The sequence below is a fragment of the Rhamphochromis sp. 'chilingali' genome (genome assembly GCF_963969265.1).
Source record: "Rhamphochromis sp. 'chilingali' genome assembly, chromosome: 1".
NCBI classification, from domain to species: Eukaryota; Metazoa; Chordata; class Actinopteri; order Cichliformes; family Cichlidae; genus Rhamphochromis; species Rhamphochromis sp. 'chilingali'.
The window spans coordinates 69,689,775-69,710,218 of NC_137929.1; the positions used below are offsets into that span (position 1 = coordinate 69,689,775).

At 40.5% G+C, this 20,444-nt stretch overlaps 1 protein-coding gene across 2 annotated transcripts; it reads left to right on the top strand.

Moving 5' to 3' along the window:
• The first annotated feature begins 1,123 nt into the window (after nt 1-1,123).
• Nucleotides 1,124-19,971, top strand: LOC308396318 (uncharacterized protein). 2 transcript variants are annotated; one of them, XM_080881518.1, is made up of 12 exons: nt 1,124-1,233; nt 4,487-4,607; nt 8,385-8,525; nt 11,284-11,326; nt 11,510-11,686; nt 11,784-12,003; nt 12,377-12,517; nt 12,611-12,720; nt 13,062-13,155; nt 15,768-15,837; nt 17,929-17,975; nt 18,136-19,971. In XM_080881518.1, exons 2-12 carry the CDS (start codon nt 4,519-4,521, stop codon nt 18,675-18,677), a joined length of 1,674 nt encoding a protein of 557 aa, XP_080737644.1. In that variant the 5' UTR covers nt 1,124-1,233; nt 4,487-4,518; the 3' UTR covers nt 18,678-19,971. The 2 variants fall into 2 exon arrangements, with proteins under 2 accessions (XP_080737644.1, XP_080737645.1); XM_080881519.1 differs by having other exon boundaries at nt 1,125-1,233; nt 15,780-15,837.
• Nucleotides 19,972-20,444: the final 473 nt, after the last annotated feature.

Here is a 20,444-nt window from a genome sequence, read left to right on the forward strand (position 1 = left end):
CATACTCAAGCCACAGGTTAATTAATCTTGAAGCAGAGTCGATAATGACCTCCTGAAGCTGCTTGGGTGGGGTGAATGCCCCTGGATCCATAATCTTGCTGGTCCGTACTGTCAGGGCGAGTGTAATGAGCCACGTGGAGAAAAATAAAGGAGGATCCAGTTGCAGGCACTTGTGGAGGTGTGAAGGAGGTTTATTGGGAAAATAAAACGCAAGTTGAAAATGGCAAACCAAACTGAAGATAATCTAAACTGGGAACAACTAAATGACTAAACATGAACAAGAACAACACAGAAGAGCCACCACCACAGCACAAGAATTAGCAGGACAAGAATCTAGTTCTAAAGGTCAAAGGTCACTCTTTCGAGGATGCCAAAGTTCACATTTTGGACAGAGAGGACAGATGGTTTGAAAGAGGAGTGAAAGAAGCATCTATGTCCACTGTGAGCGACCATCTTTGAACAGAGGCGGGTTTACGACACCAACTCTCTGCCATCTATAATCCAGTTTTGAGATCCCTTCCCAGACGCCTTAACACCCACTCACATCCTGGGCCATCTGATCTCAGGAATTCGCATGATAAGGTGGGGCCAGGTTTCACAATGAACTCACCCGAAACCCTGGCTGATTGTGACCAGCCTGGCAGCTGGCCTCTTTGGCTGGTGGTGGAGCTTGGCCTGGCCTGGCAGCTAGCCTCTCTGGAGCCCGGCCAGAGAAGTCCTACCAGTACCAGTTAGCTCTGGAGGTTTTCTTCTAGTGAGCTTCATTCTGTTACTTTGGGCTGATTTCACTCACACTCATTTTTTACTTTGTACTCATTTTCACTGTGTGCACACTGCTGAGAAAAAGAAGCTCAGCTCATTTCTGCTGTTTCATGCGTCTGATTATGCACTCATTCTGAGAACATCTCCCCCTCCTAAAAAACAAACTCTCCTAAATAGCACCTGTCACAACCACAACAAGCAGAATCATCTGTGGGACAATAACCCTTTGACCTGTATGCCACAGCTAAAACTCTTTTATGGTTTGACGAGACACACTGTGATCAGCTTGTTCACTCTGAGCCAGTCTGAGCAGTTAGACGACATTTTTGTAAACCAGCACATGAAGGTGTGGCCCTCTCACCGTCTTCACATGGAGTTCTTTCGTCTCTCAGGAAGCAGCTCACCTGTGTGTCCATGTTTAGTGTCCAGGTGGAGTGGAGCTTGTTGTTCATGTGTGTGTTTGAAGAAACCGTAAGTTTGCTTAGTTTCTTCCTTTAACAGTGTGTCTTTAGGAACTTTACTGTTCTGAAGGCAAAAGTATAGTTTGGATAGAAAGTAAGAAGTTATGGAAAATGGCATGGGATAATGAAGTAAGAGGGAGATATTTTTATAGAATACAAAAAACTAAAACAAGCCACTGTTTTGTGAATGGCCTGTTTTTTTTTAGGATGGGGAAACATCTGACTGGTTTATGTAGGTGCAATGCTAAGGAAACGACTAAACGTGCTTATTAGCTGCAGGAAGTATGTTGATCAAACGACAATGATGAGGGTAGAAATGGGTAGTACTAGTCAATTCCAGTATGAAAAGGTGATTAATCAGTAAAGTCATGATAAAGGGAAAGGAAAGATTTTTCATTTTTTGAAGAGTACCAAACTTATCAAGATGATCTGAGGAAATGGAAGTGATGCAGCAGTAAAACCCAGGAGATGGCAGTAGTGCAACGTTGTTGGATGCAATGTGCCTTTAAAAATAAAAAGAGGAAAAACAACTGTACTGTTCGTTTCTGCTCTATGATGTTTGGACCAAATGTTCAGCTCATATTTCGAGACAAACATTGGATCAATGTTGTGTTTGAAGACAAATCGCATGATTACATAATTCAGCTGCTTGCTGCATACAATGCTACTACTGTACATTCATCTAATGTATAATGCCCCCCCGCCTTCTTTTGCACAAGTCGAGGAGCGTGTCAGGTTACATTTCCCTATATATCTTGAACCTATTGATTCCACACTGGTTAACAGTTAGTAACTCTGCACTGAAACATGTGTTCCCGAGATAACCGGTTTAAATCAATCTGTATAAACCTTTAGAGCCATCAGATACTGATCATCACTGGTGGAACATTGCTCTTCCCTTTAAACTGTAAAAAAGAAAATAAAACCTGTTTTGAGGAAGTCGACATTCAGGTTTTAGTGATGTGAAAAACAGCAAGAGGTGAGGCAGCACCAGCTCAGTTCAGAGTTACTGCGAAAAAAGCTGTTTAGAAAAAATAAAGGTTTTCACAGACCTCATTTTCAGCCTGTTTGAAATCCTGTGCTTGTTAAGTATATCTGCATATGGAGGCATGACATTATTTGGACTCTTCAGCATTCCCATGTGTTTGTCTTGATGTCACTTGCCTATTGTGCTTTTTGCTTCTTAATTACTGGATTTGAGTCTGAGTTTTCATCTAGTGTTTGAAGCTTTTGATCATTATTAGTCCCAGAGTTTTAAACACTTTGAATTTTCTCATTTTTGAACTTTTTTCAGTCTGAATGAATTTCCACTTGATGCTTTTTTTTAAGTTAGTGTTTCTAATCTTGTGTCAAATACATTTATATGGTGTCTCAGTTACACATGTAGATGTGTTAAGTGGCTGAACTGATAAATGGTAAAATTCTGTTTGTTGTAATGAAGTATACTTATTGATTCACGAAGTTAAGGTCAGAGTAACGTGTCGCAGCCTCAAACACACTTATAGCTCTGCCTCCATAACGAATGTGTGAGGTGTAAAGTGCTGAACATAGCCCCGATACTTGCGTTTAATCAGTTTCAAATTAAACACAAATTAACTGTTCAAAAGAAAAATAAGTCTGACAAATGGAAATGTTCAGCTGTGAAGATCAGAATGGCTATGGAACCGATCAGATGGTTGTGTCCAGAATATCAGGTCTGAGTCTGTCATGGTCAGCAGACATGAGGACCTGCGGAGCAGGAAGCAGCCTGATGCTGACTGTCCATGCACTCTTTTAACAAGAACACAGATTTATTCATGAAAAAGAGAAGAATGGAAATGGGAGGAACTGAGTGGAATATAATGTTAATAACTTGGCTAATATGCAAGAAACACATAGTGTGACACTGAAACATGAGGAAGTGTTCAGTTAAACATTGCTCTGCTGACAGCTGATGGTTGATTTTTTTGCCCCAGTTCCTCGTCTCGTCGTCAACACCTTCTGTGTGCTTCCTGTTTAATACACTTTAGCTTCCATAATAACTCCCTGTACACTTTAAACCAGTCTGCAAGTCCTGCATTTGGATCCTCTCTCCATTTTTCACAAACCTGAATGTGACAAAAACTAATGCTGACTTTAATGAACAGCTCAGGATCCACCTCTTTTCTTCTCTGATGGTGTTCATATAATAAATATAGGGATCATTATTTCACTGCCTTAAAGATTTTTGAAACATTTCTATATATCTGTGTTCTAAAAGAAAACCAGTCTCTTTGCTCTTTTTTGTTTCTTTTGTTCATGGTAGATTTATTTCTCTAAATCTCCACAGCACCACATTCTGTTTGTAGAATGAAAGTCAGCAGAGAGGCTGGTCTTAGACGAGAATTCAAAAGACTTCCAAACAGAGGATGAACAGGGTTAAATGAGAGAACAGAAAGGTAAAGTTAGTCCTGTAGTCCAAGAATAAAACTCAGCATAACAGATTATTTTTAACATTTTAACGTCACAGCATATCTGAGTGAATAAAAGTTGTAGTTGTAGTTGTTGCATTTGTTAATCACAGTCAATCAATCAAACCAAAATTATTATATTAAATTTGCACCCTTCTGTTAATAACTGAGAACATGTAAAGATAATTAGATATCAGTTTCAGGTATGTCAACAGATGTAATGTGTTACGAATGAATAAAATTATCGATGAACTTAATGTTTTAAAAATCTTTTTTTAATATTACCGTTGATATAAAAAAGTACTAGTGTATTTCTATATAAAAATACAATTATATGGAAAATCATGTCTGTGTACAAATTGTACACAGACATGATTTTCATCAAGTGTAGATGTCAGCCTCTCTTTTTCACTGTGTCCAAAGTATTTGAACTTAGCTGTCCCTCTGATACACATTTCTGAGTCCCTCTTGTTCACTCCCAATAAAAATCTTAGCATGTTTAACTCTGTAACCTCCAGTTTTTGGTTGGAGGGGAGGCAGTTGGGGGAGCTGTAATTGCTAAACTTCTCCTGCAGTTTAAAGTAAAGCTGCACAGTCAGAAAGCACCAGTGTGGCATCAACTGAAAATAGAAATAGAAAAAATCAGCGTGTGTCAGTGAATGCATCGTGTGGGCTTCACGGCTCCATCTAGTGGACTGATATTAGAAGCAGAGCAGCTGATGGCAGCTTCCTCTGCCTCACACTGCTGCCTGACTGCATCCAGCTGACACTGATGATGATGGAAAGCAGGGTTTCAGCTGATGTGCACATGAATGATTTGTGTTTCCTCTGCAGGTAGAAAGTGTGTGTGAGCTGAATTGAGCAGCATGGATCAGTGTGAGGACAGAGAGGAGGGAGCCCCTCCCTCTAAAAGCACTCTGTGTGGGGAACATGAGAGCCAGACCAAAGCTCAGAGGTGAGATGACCATCTCTAACTGTCCATGACTCTTCTCCATGTCACAGCTCAGCACTCACATCACTGCTCCATCATTATTCACAGGAACCAGCCTGGACTATATCATGGAATTTTCTATTGGTATTTGTTACTGCATGCAGGAGAACAGACACACACATCAAAAAAAATCCCAGGCTCATAGTAATGAGCTTTCTAACCCATCACAGCGTCCCTTTTATACCCCCCCCCCCCCCCCCCCCCCACACACACACACACACAGCTCTCTGTATCTTTTAGTTGCAACAGGTTTCTGTCCCACAGGCTGTTGCTGAGCACAGACTCCCACTGTCTTTACTCAGGAAGCTTCAGGCACTGGTCAACATTTAGCACATGCCATAGTGAAACATTGTTAAGCAAAACTAAGCAGTTTTTTTCCACCAGATTATCCTGACATATACACATACTTCATCTAAGCACACAAAGGTTATACAAAAATCATACAGTGAAGTTTTATCCATCTAAATCTAAATTTGAGGGTTAACTAGAATTCCCCCATTACAACTAATTTAATTTAATTTAACTGCTGGATGTTGTTGGATGTCTGTGCTCATGTTTTCTTCCATCAGTCATGTTGTGCTGCATGTCGTAGGATGAGTATTATTATTTAAATCTAAAAGAGTGGAAACTTTTGAAGCTGAATTTTCACACATTTGATGACACTGTAACCCAAAGGACCTCACATAGATGTTCATGTTTGGCTTTTTTAAATTCACAATGTTTTGTCGCTTTTCACTGTGGTCTCTGCACTTCAGCACTTTGCAGTGCTCACGGCTCCTGCTCTGCAGCTGGCTCTCTGCTGCAGCAGCTCACCCCTCCCCTCTGGCAGCTACTTAAACCAAGTCTATTTCTGGCTGTTTGTGCATAGAACTGAGTTTATCCCAGCAGTTAAAGTTTGTTGTAGTCAACCTAACCTCATGCAAACTCCACTGAAAGGCACCCGGCCAGCCAGTGGACTCAAACCCAGGACCTTTTCACAGTGAGGTGATGGTGCTAAACACGTCACCCATTCAGCACTGTGATATGAGCATAATTATAGAAAAATCTGAATACATTTAAAATCCATGAATGCAGGCAGGGAATAAATGAACTTCCATTATGGTTGCTCCCCCTGCTGATAACAGAGGACATCCTTTTAGCCCTTTAAAATGCAGGGTTCGCTCAGTTTTTTAAATCCCTGTACAACTGCTACAGAAATCTCGCAAATGTTCGGAGGCCACCAGCTCCAAGCCGACCGGGAGGTTGAGGCACAATGTGCCGGGAGTGTGGTGTTCCCCCTGGCTGTAGTGGGCCTCGACCTCCCGTTAGCTTCGAGCTGGTGGGTAACAGACATCTTTGAAAATGTCTGAGCACTTTGACAAATATGTGATGTCTTGATAAACTGAGCAGATATTTGAAGTTTACACAGCTACATTCACGCCTGAAAATATCATAAAAGTTTATTTTGTGACCCAGAAAGAATAATATTAAAACTAAGTGGCTGCCACCATTGTTGGCAAAAAAATGGCTGCGCCGTGCTATGAATTCTGGATAGGTTGGGTCACAAAGGATACAGCAACTCGGCCTTCAAATGCGACCTGTGATGAATGCAGTCTTTTTTGCAAGATCTCACAAAAGTTCAACTTAATTTTTTTCCTCCCATGTCCCTTGCGGGGCCCCGCAAACTGGAAGCAAGTAAGCTAGAGCTAGAGCAACGGGGGTTTTTTTCCATACATTTTATGCCATCAGCCTGTCCTAGGTTTGTTTTTGTTTCGTTTTTGTTTTTTTTACCTTCAGGGCCTTATAAGCCTTTATTGGTGTTTTTAAAAATCATGTCTGACTTTATGCTTTTCTGTATCATTTGTGGGATGCTTAGAACTCAAATTGCACTGCTGGAAATAGTTTATTTTGACGCACATGCTGGTTTTTTTTGGCAAATTAGCACTATAATATTTATTTTCATTTTTCCTGTAGTATATATATAAGATTAAAATTTGGGCTATAACGGTTGTATTAATTTATAGCAACTTGAAATGCTCCCAAAAATGGCACTACAGCATGTAAAATTATAAAGATAAGCTTGGCAGACTTGGTTCTGTGGTAGGTCTTAAAGGGTTAAAAAACAAAGAAAGTGCTGTTATCAGTCCAAGCCAACCGACGAGCTAGTAGACATGCTTATTATTGATGTTCATCAGCTAACAAAGAGACTTTAGACACACTTTCTCTCTCCACAGAGGTCCCACATCTTACCAGGATGAATAAGTGACAAACCTTCATAGCACAGAAAACCCAGATTAATCTGAAGTTAGCTGGATAAGAACAAATCTAGACCTCAGGGTTCAGGGCTTGAGATAAGTGTTAACTCAAGAGATAAGTGATGACTCTTACAATCTTTGTTAGAAGAAACCAGATGTGATGATGTGTGACCGCGAAACCTTTTGCTCATTGGCTAATGATTTATTGACCAATCATTAGCCAATGACGACACAAAAAATACCCCAGCTAATCATCTTTTTACATAACTCATAATTTTCTAAAGAGAGTTTTTATTCACTTTGACAAAATGAGTGACTCAGACCATCAGCTCAGCAACAAAGTGTTTCCTGTAAACTTGTAAAGGACCAGAAGTCTTTGTACAACCACAGCTGTCACCACCTGATGGATAGAATGACAGTTTTAGACAGGTGCTTCCATGTGTGTAAAATGAAAGCTAAAACTGCTCAGACCTTGCTGTCACATTTCCCAAAGTAGTAAAATTAGCAATTTGTGTTCCACTTCATATGCAGCATATTTCTCTCTGTAAAGGTGGACACACCTGAACAATTTAATGCTTCAAATATGTCCTGCCGTGAACTGCGTCCACACTCACAGCTAAAGCACAAACTGCTGCACACTGGAGCATTTCTAAGATAAAGGACAGCATGGAAACAATGATCAGGTCTGAGTGTTTCTACGCTGAGACGTTTGACTGTGGATCCACTTCATGTGAACATCAGTGCAGGTGAACTTTTCTGTAAACTTACAGAAACAATGTTCTCCAATTCAGCAAAGAAGAATTTGACCTGCAGACTGTGAATGACTTTCAGAGTCAAATACTGTGAGCTCTGACAGGTGATTTGTGCTGATTACAGCTGTCAGCTGATGCTTTAGTTTCACTCATATTTAAATGACTTCAGTTCAAACTGAGGGGACAAAACAGTCCAAATGTGGATTAAACATGTGATTCATGCATCTCCAGGAATAAAGCCACAGCCTGCAGGAGCTCATCATCATTATTAAGACTTAGTTCAGTGTATCAGAGAAAACTGAAACATAGAGGTGTGTTCATGACAGCGTCTAATTCGTGATGTCAAAGAAACTTTAGATTATTCAGCAAAGCTGATGTGGAGCTGAGATCTGATTCAACATGAATGTTACATGCACGAAGTTCACATGTTAAACTATGACAGTCACATATATAATGTGTGAACATCATGTTATCCTAAAGTGTCTGAGTGGCCATAAAAGAGCTTTAATATGGTTTCATACGGAGGTCGGAGATGGCAGTGTACTGCGTGCATAACACTCAGAGCTGTGCCTAATATTCTGTCCATTTCTTGTTTTTGTGTTTTGTTGTTGGAAAGTCTTACATTTCAGCAGGTTAGCTCAGGTATCTCTGCTATGAATCATGTGACCTGGTTTCTAGATTACATGACAGGTCAGAGGTCAGCGACTAACTCAGTTACTTCTGTTAATGTGAACTGTTTGTGGTTTACCTCTCAGACTGACTGAAGTCCTCAAGCAGATGATGATGGAGGAAGAGGAGGACAGAGTAGAGTCTGCAAGATCCAGCTGTCCATGTGTGACCAGTGACCAGTCCAAAGGTCAACCTCCAGACTTCAGTGATGAGCCTGGACCAACAAGGTCAGAGAATTGTAATGAGCTCCCTTAGATGTTTATGATTTCTTGGACAAAAATGGCCTGAATTTTTTTTACAAAGAAAACAAAGAAAAAACAAAGATAAAATATTAGACTTGGTCATTTTCCTTTTCAGGACAGTGATGCTGTCCTGAAAAGGAAATTTGTCTTTATCCTGTCTTCCTTCTCTCACCCCAACCAATCACAGCAGATGGCTCCGCCCCTCCCTGAGCCTGGTTCTGCTGGAGGTTTCTTCCTGTTAAAAGGGAGTTTTTCCTTCCCACTGTCACCAAAATGCTGCTCATAGGGGGTCATATTGTTGGGTTTTTCTCTGTATCTATTATTGTACGATCTACTATACAATATAAAGCGCCTTGAGGCGACTGTTGTTGTGACACATGTGCTATATAAATGAAATTGAATTGAATTGAAATTGATGCTCATATCTGTGGGGAAATCTGTACTGTTGCAGTTACAAAAATGTTTATAGTTTCTGCACAAAGAGGTCACAGCAGTTACTGTCAGCAAAGTTTCACACGCTTAACATTTTTTTTATTTTAGAATGGGGAATACTGCAATTAATGATCAAGTCAAATATTTTAGACTTAATTTTCTGTTTTGTTTTGATATACTTCCTGAATATGAATAAGTATATTATTGACCATCTATCAGTGTTAGCTGTTTACTTTTGGTTTTTTTTACTGTGATGATTTTGAGTCCACCAGATCCCATTCAGTCTGATTCTGTAGGAAATAAGCCTGAATAATAAGTGATTTTTTGAAAGCAGTGAGATGTGATAGTGGGGAGCTGATACAGTCAGTCCCGCATCCACTTTTTTTCTTGCACTTTTTATTAAGGCTCGTTAATAAACAACAAATAACAGGTTAGGTGAAACAAGAAAGCAACTATGTTGTTATAACCACTTAATACATGATAGTTTTGTGTAATAACCAGGAAACAGAGCTGCAAAATTTAAAACTGGGTTCTTCTATTCAACAACAAATGAATAACCATGTTAATAACATTTTAAAACAAACTTAATTAGTGATGCATTTAAAAGAATATTACATATGAATACATTAGAATCACATATGAGCGTGGAGGACCATTTTTCACAGCATAGTTTATATCTAGATAATATTACATGATATGGTAAAAATTGGGTAGGAAAGAAAGTGGTTATGGAAGACATTTAAAATATCGAGACAAATCTGAAAGCGAATAACAATTAGAGCACAAGATTCCACAATAAAACACAGTTCTGGGGGACAACCAGGAGGTTGGCAGCATGGGCAAAATAGGCCAACCCTGGGACCGACGGTGGCAATGGAGCACGTCTGACCCTCCAGTTGACACAGGGAAGTGCTAGCTAGGCTCTCCACTCCTTATCCTCTGACTATAAGCCTGCCAGAAAGGTGATGGGTGACGAACAAGTAGGCTGAAGTGCCAACACCACTCTGTATTTCTGGCCACAGCAACAGCTGAGCTGCACCAATGACTGTAGTCCGTCCACTAGAAAGAAGTATCTGCAGCTGGTGGGTGATTGCCTCCCAATACACCACTCACAGCATAGTATGTCCACAGTGTAGATCATGTCCTCCCTGAGCTTGACAGAGGTGGTTGAGAGCTCATCATCTTCAGTATTGTCAAGGCTGGATGGCTGGTGCGTGGAGTGGAACCAAGCATAGACAAAAATCAGGTATGAGAAAAAATTGTAATTTAAACCAAAAGAGAGCAGCTTTTTTTTTTAGGTCTGAAAAGAACAGAGAAATGAAAAGACAAGAGGGAACTAAACTATAACAATACTGGGAAAAACTAAACTAAACAATGAATACTAAACACAGAGAATACAGAACATCAAACCTAGTCATGGGAACCAAAACAAACAAAGGCTCTGGTGGACTCAGTATCATGTTTCATCTCTCAGACTACTTAGCTCAGAGCTGATTTAACAGGTTATCCCCGAACTTTACATTTAATATCATTGTTTTCTTGCTAACATGTGAATACTGAAGTTTGGAGGGTGTTTTTAGAAGTCCCCCACCGAAACCCCCCCCGATGGATGGCAGACATTACCATGAACTGGCTGTGAATCAGGCAGGATAGGACCCAGATGCAGACTTGCAGACAGGGCTTAAACTCAAAACACAGCTTTATTACTGAGATGGCAGAAATACAAAACTCACCTAAACTAAACACAGCCATGAGGGAGATCAGGGTGCTGGACACAGGAAACAGAGTGCTTAAATACACAAGGAATGACAAGGAACAGAAAACAAATGGGGAAACAAAGCTAAGGCAAATTATACATAGCGAGACAGAAGAAGAAAAACTAAACACCCTGAACATGTGACACAAGACTCACAATAAAACAGGAAAAGATGTAATGCAAGACTGGCACATTTTGAAACCGAAGAGGGAAACAAGACACAAGGATGCACACAAATACACAGAGAGGGACACAGAGGACAGAGACACAAAGGGAACCCAAAGGTCAAGAAATTAAACTGATTACAAGTTTACTCAGAGACATAATAAAAATGAACTTACAACTAACCAGTTAAACTTAATATATAACAGACGACAAAACACAGACTGTCAAAATGCTGGGTCAACTGACCCAGAACCATGGCTTCTTCCCTGTCTGTTCCCGAAGAAGAGAAATTATGTGATATATAGTGAATAATCTAAAAAATGGATATCATTTGATAAACTGATGCTGAGTCAGTCCTCCAGCTACAAATATCTTTCAATGTGTTTATAGATTAAACATGGCGATGTGCACAGATGACATAGATTGTAACAAGGTGAGTCACCATATAATTCTCATCTCATATCTGTTAACTGAGCTCTTGTCCTTAGCTTTTTGCAGTTAATATTAAATTATAGCTAATTACTGTCTATTTGTAACTGACAGCATTACAAAAAAAATAAAATAAAGTTTGTTACAGTGATCTCAAGACTTTCCTTTAAATTATATATTCTTTCAGATTTACCCTGTGACTGAATATTCCATATCAAATCGCATCGCACTGCTGATCAATATTAGACATTTTTATGATCTGAAATCAAACCGACACGGTGCTGAGTATGACGCACAAGCCGTGCTCAACCTGCTCTATAATCTGGGCTATGCAGTGGTATATTACCAAGATCTGACTGCACAGGTAAATTCTACAGACAGAAAGCATTATTTCACTTCCACTTAGCTGATGTTCAAACTGAGTAAAATATCAAATTCATGTTCAACTTTTCTGTTTACAGGAGATAGATGAGGCTCTAATTCGTTTCTCCAAGCATCGAAAGGTCTTTAACACAGACAGTGTGTTTGTGGTTCTCATGTCTCATGGTGACTTGGGAACTATCCGTGGCTCTGACCTGAAGAACTTTGAAATTGATAAAATTTATGAGCGCTTAAACACAAAGAACTGTCCTGCACTAATGAACAAGCCAAAGGTCATAATCATTCAGGCCTGTAGAGGAGGTGATTATCAACTAGCCTGACATGCACCAAAAAGATGCTGAACATTACTGTTACACATGTGTTTATTATTATTATTATTACCAGTTATATTTGTAGTAGTGATGTTATGAAATATTTTGTTTAGTTTGTCTCATTTAGGTCAGTGTCTCTTTTTAAAGAAACAAGAAAACCATGAACAAAATTAATTACAGGCAAAGAAAATCCAAAACTTTTGAAATCTTTAAAATAATTTGGAGAATGTAATAAAACTAATGGTTTACTAGATGTAATGATGTTAAATACACATGATGCAGTTTTTCTCGCTTTTAGTATGACAACAGAGCACCTGAAGATGATCAAGAATAGCTGTTTGCACACATCTTTCTTGTTTCAGAGAATGAAGGAGTAGTTACAGTAGATGCAAGCAGACAATCCATGGGGACAGAAAACACTGGCCCTCCACCAAAAAACATTGCCAAAGTTGGAAAAGTACACATAGAAAAGGATTTCATTGGTTTTCATTCGAGCACACCTCGTAAGTTATCCTGCTTCTTGTAACTATTATAATAATAGTGTATAATAACAAACACAATTAAATGCAGCAAATTATGTTTCTGTTTCTTTGTAGACACCTATTCATATAGAAACCCAGAATATGGTTCTAATTTCTTCCATTACATTTGTGATGTGATCCTCACGGGGTGCTGTCAAGATGATATTGAAGAACTATTCAAAAAAGTAAGTTTGCCAGTATTTTATCTGGTCATTAACCTGAATTTATTCCTAATTCTTTCTCTGCATGTTTAAGTTTTTCTGAATATTTTTGCATTTTCTTTCTGGCTACTATTACTAGTCCATTTCATACCACGTTGATCTCCCATGCTCGTAGCTGGCAATGGGGCTAGAAATCTGTAATGCCCTTCATTTGTTGTGACCTGAAACAAGGCAAAATAAGAGATGATCCTCCTGTCTCTAAACATGATGGAAACAATGTCTCCATGTCTCTCTCTCTCTATGACTGCAATATATATTTTCTGTGCTGTGTCAGACATCACTGTAACTTTATTTTAATCTCAAAGGTCATGCAACAATTTGAAGATTTCCCCTCTGAACAGAAGCAGATGCCAACCAAAGAGAGAGACACTCTGACAAAACACTTCTACCTATTTCCAGGTAAGTACCACTGTTTGGTCTGTGCTTCGACAAGCCCGCAAATTCAGACTTATTCTGTGAAGAAAGCAAGTCAAAAACCGGTTTTTACATGCTAGAAAGGGGAGGATCTCAGAGTAGCATCTCTGCCCTCGGTCTCAGACCACTCCAAAAAACCAGCTTCCCCTGCAACCATTTAGTCTGTGACACAGTTTACACAAACACTCACTGCAACCCCCCCCCCCCCCCCAACATGGTCCATGGGGGGGGGGGGGGGGGGGGGACTGAGTGTGTGTGTATGTGTGTCTCTGTAAGTCTGTATATATGTGCAGGTGAGTGAGTGTGTGTGGATATGGGTGCATTTGTGTGACTTCCTGCTCACAAAGAGGTAATCTCCCCTGGCTTAACCCCCCAAATGCTCTACCCACACAAAAACATAGTTGAGACCATGAATGTTTTCAATTCATTGGTTAACCTCTGTCCTGAAATGCCACTGGCATGCTCTCCTGCTCTCTGTGAAAATTTTTTACCTCATTTTATTCGTAAAGTTTTACATCTTAAGTCCTCGCTCCCCTCAGTGTCAAGTTTTATTCCCACCCCTGGTTGTTCATCATCATTTCAACAGTTTGAGCCGGTGTCACTCCATACTCTCAAGCGACTTATTGACCAATCAAAGAACACCTCTCCTGCTTATGATATCCTTCCATCTCGTTTAGTTAAGGATTGCTTCAGCGTAATTAGACCCAGCATCCTATCTCTAATGTATATATCTCTACTTGCAGGCTCTGTTCCTTTAGCCTTCAAACGCGCTGTTGTCCAGCCCGTTCTTTAAAAAAGGAACCTTGATCATAACGATCTTGGGAACTATAGGCCGATCTCTAAGTTTCCATTCCTGTCCAAAACACTGGAGAGGATCGTTCTTTCACAACTCCAGCCATATTTGGATGCGAATGCCATTTATGATAAATTTCAGTCTGCTTACAAACCCTGTTATAGTACTGAAACGGCCTTGCTCAGAGTCCTCAATGATCTCCTTCTGATTGCTGACTCCGGACGCTCTTCAATCTTGGTCCTACTAGATCTATCCTCGGCCTTTGATATTAGCGAGGCTTGAACATGCAGTTGGCATTGGAGGTGCCGCCCTAGATTGGTTTAAGTCATACCTCTCTAATCGGTCCTTCTCGATCAATTTTGGCCCTTATTTCTCCTCTGCTGCACCTGTCTCCTGCGGCGTGCCTCAAGGATCTGTCCTTGGCCCCCTGCTCTTCTCACTGTATATGCTCCTCTTAGGCACAATCTTTGAGAAGTATAACATCGCACATCATTGTTATGTCGACGACATACAGATGTAGGTAACTCTCTTATTCTAAACGACAGGAAAACGGAAATTATCGTCTTTGACAGTAGAGTCCCCCATAGCCAACTCCATGACGCCCTCGGTTCCTTTAACAGTTCCCTCACTGACACTGTTAGTGACCTGGGTGTATTTTTGGATAGCTCTTTTAAGTTCGATAAACAAGTGTCCTCTGTTGTTAAATCTTGTTTCCATCAATTGCATCTTATTAGCAAGGCCAGACATAATGTTCCACATAGGGACCTTGGATAGCTTATCCACGCCTTTGTGACATCTAGGTTGGATTATTGCAACTCACTTTACTTCGGTCTTAACTCTACTCTCCTCCATAGACTCCAAATTGTTCAGAACGCAACTGCTCGTCTCCTTACTGGTAGTGGGCGGCGTGTCTCTATCACCCCTGTTCTTGCTGATCTGCATTGGCTTCCCGTTAAGTACCGCATTCAATTCAAAATCCTGCTGCTTACCTTCCGAATTATTAACAATATAGCGCCAAGCTACCTCATTGAGCTACTTAGATCATACACCCCTAATAGAGCATTAAGATCATCTTCCCAGTCACTCTTGGTACTGCCGAGATCTCCGCTGAAGACTAGAGGTGACCACACGTTTGCCTTGGCTGCACCCGATTTATGGAATAACCTCCCCATCGCTATACGCGAGTCTGATTCCATCCATTCCTTCAGATCGCGGTTAAAAACCCACTTATTTAGCCTCGCCTTTTCTACCAGTTAATGCTTGCTTGATAGTTAGCTTAATGCTTATTCTTATCTTTGGCTTTTAATTCATTTAAAAAAAAAAAGACTGTTTTATCCTCTACACTTAGCCTTCTTTTATGCTTTTATATGCAATTCTTTTGCCTTTGTGTGTTTTAATGCCATTCAACCTGCTAGCACATTTTGGTACCTTGCCATAGCACTCATCCTTCCCTGTTACTTCATCTTACCCTCTTGCATGTTAAGCACTTTGGTACACCACTGGTTTTTAAATGTGCTATATAAATAAAGTTTGTTGTTGTTGTTGATTGACTGGGTTAATTTTTTAGAATGAAACAGGATGACTAACTTGTGTTAGTAATATGTAGTCATGATGATGGCCATCACAATCATAGTCATTTGACAAAACAAAAATTACAGATAGAATTAGGTTAAGACTGCAACAGGCCCAAAAAACACAATGCTTGTGGGGGACCAGAGCCCTCATACTGCTAAAGTAACATGAATTGATTTGATTTGCTAGTTAGAACATTGTCAAATGTTTAATGGACCAATTATGATTTAAGATGCATTTACAGGAATTAAGCACCGGTTCCCTGAAGAGAAGCAACTACACAAGAGACTGGAAGCTCTCAGGTATGCAAAAACCCCCTGAAAAAGGAGAAATTGTTAAAAAACATTTCCTCTCTCCTTAACCTCGCCTTTTTGTTGATTCATGCAGTAAATGAGTTCCATATCAAGAATCAGACATCCTGTGATATCTGGAGAAACACACAAACAGTATATGACAAGCAAACAGTTTAAATGTGGCCTAAAGATTTGTGCAACATGTGATGCCAGAAAAAGTTATGACAGGACCAGCAAGTTCATACTGAAAATTGTTCAGATGATGTTCCTGGAAAGAACGGTTGAGGATAATAGATTTCTTACTGCACATTGGAGTACAGAAGACTGGAGTTTGGGATTGCTTGCAACATTATAATATGGCAGTTGCCATATGTGCAGTGTGCTGGTATAGTTTTACACTGGCCCCTATTGTTGCTTATTGGCTTATTGCCAGCTATGCAAACCAAGCTCTGGCAACAGTTGTATAGGGATCGAATGGCCCGTAGCAATGGGCCAGACACCCCAGCTGCACCTCCCACAGAAAACCCCAAGGGACACAGTTGAATGCCTTGTCGAAGTCCACAAAACACAAACAGGCTGGTTGGGCAGACTTCCATGCGCCCTCAAGTACCTGCAGTATCAAGAAAACTGCAGTGTTCCTCCTGTGTCTGAGGTTTGACTAACAGACAGACTCTCCTTTCTCGCACATTGGCATAGACTTTCCCAGGGAGGCTGAGGAGTGTGATCACCTGTAGTTGGAACACATCCTCTGGTCTCCCTTCTTAAAAATGGGGACCACCGCCCTGGTCTGCCAGTCAAGGGGTTCTGCCCTTGATCTCCACACAACATTGCAGAGGCATGTCAGGCAGGACAGCCCTACAACATCCAGAGCCGCACCTCAGCCACATCAGCGGCTCTGCCACCAAGGAGTTGTTTAACTGCCTTCTGTGACCTCACCCCCAGAGGTTGGGGGGGGTCATCCCAAGACTCTTCTTCCTCCACAGAAGACGTGCCAGTGGAATTAAGGATGTCCTCGAAGTATTCCTTCCACCGCCCGACAATTTTCTCAGTCTAAGTCAGCAGCGGTCCACCTATACACAGTGCAGGTAGAGCACCGCTTTCCACTCCCGAGTCACTTGATGGGTTGCCAGAATTTTTGTGAGGCAGTCCGAAAGTCTTTTTCCTTGGCCTCTCCGAGCTCCTCCAACATCTGTGTTTTTGCTTGAGCCACTGCTCATGCCGCGTTCAGCTTGGACTGTTGTTACCTATCAGCTGCCTCCGAAGTCCCACAGGCCAACCAAGCCTGATAGGACTCCTTCTTCACGTCTGGTGTCCAACATTTGGTTGGGGGGTTACCGCCACGACAGAAACCAAACACCTTCCAGCCGCAACTCAGTGCAGCAGCTTCGGCAATGGAGATGCTGAACATGGTCCATTCGGAGTATGATAACTTGGGATACAGTTCTTATCTTCCTACTTTCCTCCACACAAGTGGACAAGCCTGAAGCTGTATCATGTCTGAAAACACAAAATTCAGATATTAGAACGGTCCATTTTACAACTCAAACATTTCTCATGATGATCAAACTTGTCATTTTATTTATATTTCATTAAGAATGAAAATGCTTTTTTATTAGGGTTAGGGAAAACCAATTTTTTGGGACTTTGATCATTTTTAATGTTAAGACATATATTAAGACACTTTACCCCTTCACTTCAATCTCTCTTTATCCCAGTCACACAAATGTAGACAGATAGTTGATAATAGTTTCTAATGTGCTGATTGGAATATCATGAAAGAGGCAGAAATTTCTCTGTGTGCATGTGGACAAATCACAAGATGAACAGGTTTCAGGTAGTATTAAAACACATAAAAACGCTGCACTCACTCAAAGGTCAGAGGTCATCTACAGTAACCACACTGGCACTAAGAGAAGAAAACAGCTGGCAGCAAAGGCAGGGAGGTGTTCTTTTTAGCTAAACAGAAGAGGAATATAAAGATAATGACGACAATGAAAATGTAGGACTGTTCCTTTATCAGCGATGCAGTGTCCATGTGTGCATGCTGAAAGAGACTGTGCTGGTCTGATCTGGTCTCCTTTCTTTCCTTTCTCCTTTCAGGGTGGAGCCTGCTGGGGGCCAATGGTTGAGACCAGGTCTGAGAAAGTGTAAGTGTGTTTTTAATGTGATTGATGAAAACAAAGCAACACACATTCAACCATCTTCAAACTGTCACATCACTCATCCTGACTGTCATCATCAAAGTGTCAATCAATGAACAGATGATGGATCAATAACTGCAGCTGGATTGTTTGTTCTCTCCATCAGATTCCTGTCAACTCACAATCGACACAAACACAGTGAACACAAACCTCCAACTGTCTGACAACAACAGGAAGGTGACATATGACAAGGAGGTTCAGTCATATCCTGATCATCCAGAGAGATTTGATTTTTATCCTCAGCTGCTGTGTAGAAATGGTCTGACTGGCCTCTGCTACTGGGAGGTCGAGTGGAGAGGACACATTTTTATATCAGTGAGTTACAAAAGAATCAGAAGGAAAGGAGGCAGTAAAGACTGTAGGTTTGGATGCAATGATCAGTCCTGGAGTCTGAGCTGCTCTGATGATGGTCCTCGTTCTGTCTGGTATAATGGAAAAAGAACATCCATCTCCTCCTCCTCCTCCTCCTCTGTCTCTAACAGAGCAGCAGTGTATGTGGACTGTCCTGCTGGCACTCTGTCCTTCTACAGAGTCTCCTCTGACACTCTGATCCACCTCCACACCTTCAACACCACATTCACTCAAACTCTTTATCCTGGGTTTACACTCTGGCCCGATAGTCCTGATTCCTCAGTGTCCCTGTGCTGAGTGGAGTGTAAAGAGTGTCCTCCTGTTAGAGAAACACTGACTGTTGAACAGATAGTTCAGTCTGTACATGTCTGTCTCTTTCACCCAGAAACACATTTTCAGATTCATACATTCAGTCAGTTGATGTTTTAAGCTGTTCTAAATGATTCCTTGTAAACTTCTTCCTCTTCAGTCCTTTAAAGATGGAAGCTCCCATTATTCCAGGATCCACATGTTGTTTTTTCTGTCTTTTTCCACTCAAAGCTTCATAGTGAATATCAGTATGTTTCTCTGAAGCTCAGTTCACAACCAGCTCCTCTGCATTTTCAACAAGTCTGAGCTCATTAAAACAAAGTTGATTTCTCTTTCTTAATGGGATGTTTCCAAACTCTCTACATGCTTTTAGTGTTTCACTCATTGTTGGGAGCTCATGATTTGAAAATGTTTCGGCTATATAAGCCGAAATGATTGGCTCAATAGATTTTAAGTGCAGTTATAGCCAGAATATGATTGTATTGAGAGATCATAATACATGTGGCTGATCTAATAAACAGCAAAGGCTTCAGTCCTCATTTAAAACTATATAAGGCCCACTTAAAATTCTTTAATTATCTCAGAAATCCACAGCGCGTCTTATAATCGGGTGTGCCTTGTGCATGAATTCTGGTTGTGCTTACTGACCCCAACCGATTTTATGTGGTACACGGCGCTAAAAAATCTTTCAAAAAAAGTGCGACTTTGGTAAGCTACGAAGATGCGCACCTTGATGAATCATTATGGCTATCGTAGTGAGGAGCCTCGAGGATCCATCCGGGTCCAAACTCTGCTTCCAGTTCTAAAGTTGAAAAAACACTGTTGCATCACTAAGAGTTCAAAACTGTCTAAATTCTTTCATGTTTAATAAAATGATCAGCATCTCTGCTTTACCAAGTGCAAAAACTAAGTTTAACTATCAGGCTGCCCCTGGGCCTGATACTGCTTGAGGTTTTTTCCTTTTCACTGTCACCAAAGTGCTTGCTTATAGGGGGTAAAATTGCTCATAGGGGGTAAAATGATTGTTGGGTTTTTCTTTACATGTATTATTGTAAGTCCTACTTTACAATTTGAAGGGACTGTTGTTGTGATTTGGCGCTGCATAGATAAAATAAAATGAAATTAAATAAAATTGAATTAAAGATTGTTGTATTTATCATGCTTTTCAGTTTTATGTAATAAACTTGAGACTGTTGTATGTATGTATTTCCAACTCTTTATTACAATTATTTTCATATAAACACTCGACATTTGAAAAGTCATTAAACTATAACTGTGAATAACTGTTGTCCATTTTTTTCTCATCTATAATTGCCCGTTTTTCAGAACATTTTCAACAATACACACACACACACACAAAAATCTTTCTCTCACCACTCACACTATTTTCTATCTGAAATTGTTGTGTCACATTTTTGTATCAATATAGAGACTTTCTCAACTTTCCAGGAGTACCTCCAGTTCGATGGACATGCCAGTAGTAGCCACACAGTACTGATATGGACCTGGGCCCTGTCCTTCTCTTCTGTCTGTCGATACAGGACAAGTAATTATTTAGCCTTATAAGCCTTACTTTTTTCATCCACAAACAAGAAAAATATGTTAATCACGTTTTCCCACAATCACCTGGTCAGAAATATGAAGACATTACATTATGTTATGTGTGTGTAACATTGTTACGTGTCTGCAGGCTGCATGTTTTCTTTCCCTCTCCTTTTGTTTGCCGTTCCCTTAGGTGGCAGACTGCAGGCTGAT

Bases quoted from the DNA above. Each gene is read 5' to 3' on its own strand.
- LOC308396318 (XM_080881518.1), top strand. From the start codon at position 4,519: ATGGATCAGTGTGAGGACAGAGAGGAGGGAGCCCCTCCCTCTAAAAGC. The intron at 12,721-13,061 runs GTAAGTTTGCCA...TTAATCTCAAAG, and splicing joins TTGAAGAACTATTCAAAAAA to GTCATGCAACAATTTGAAGA. The intron at 17,976-18,135 runs GTAAGTGTGTTT...TCTCTCCATCAG, and splicing joins GAGACCAGGTCTGAGAAAGT to ATTCCTGTCAACTCACAATC.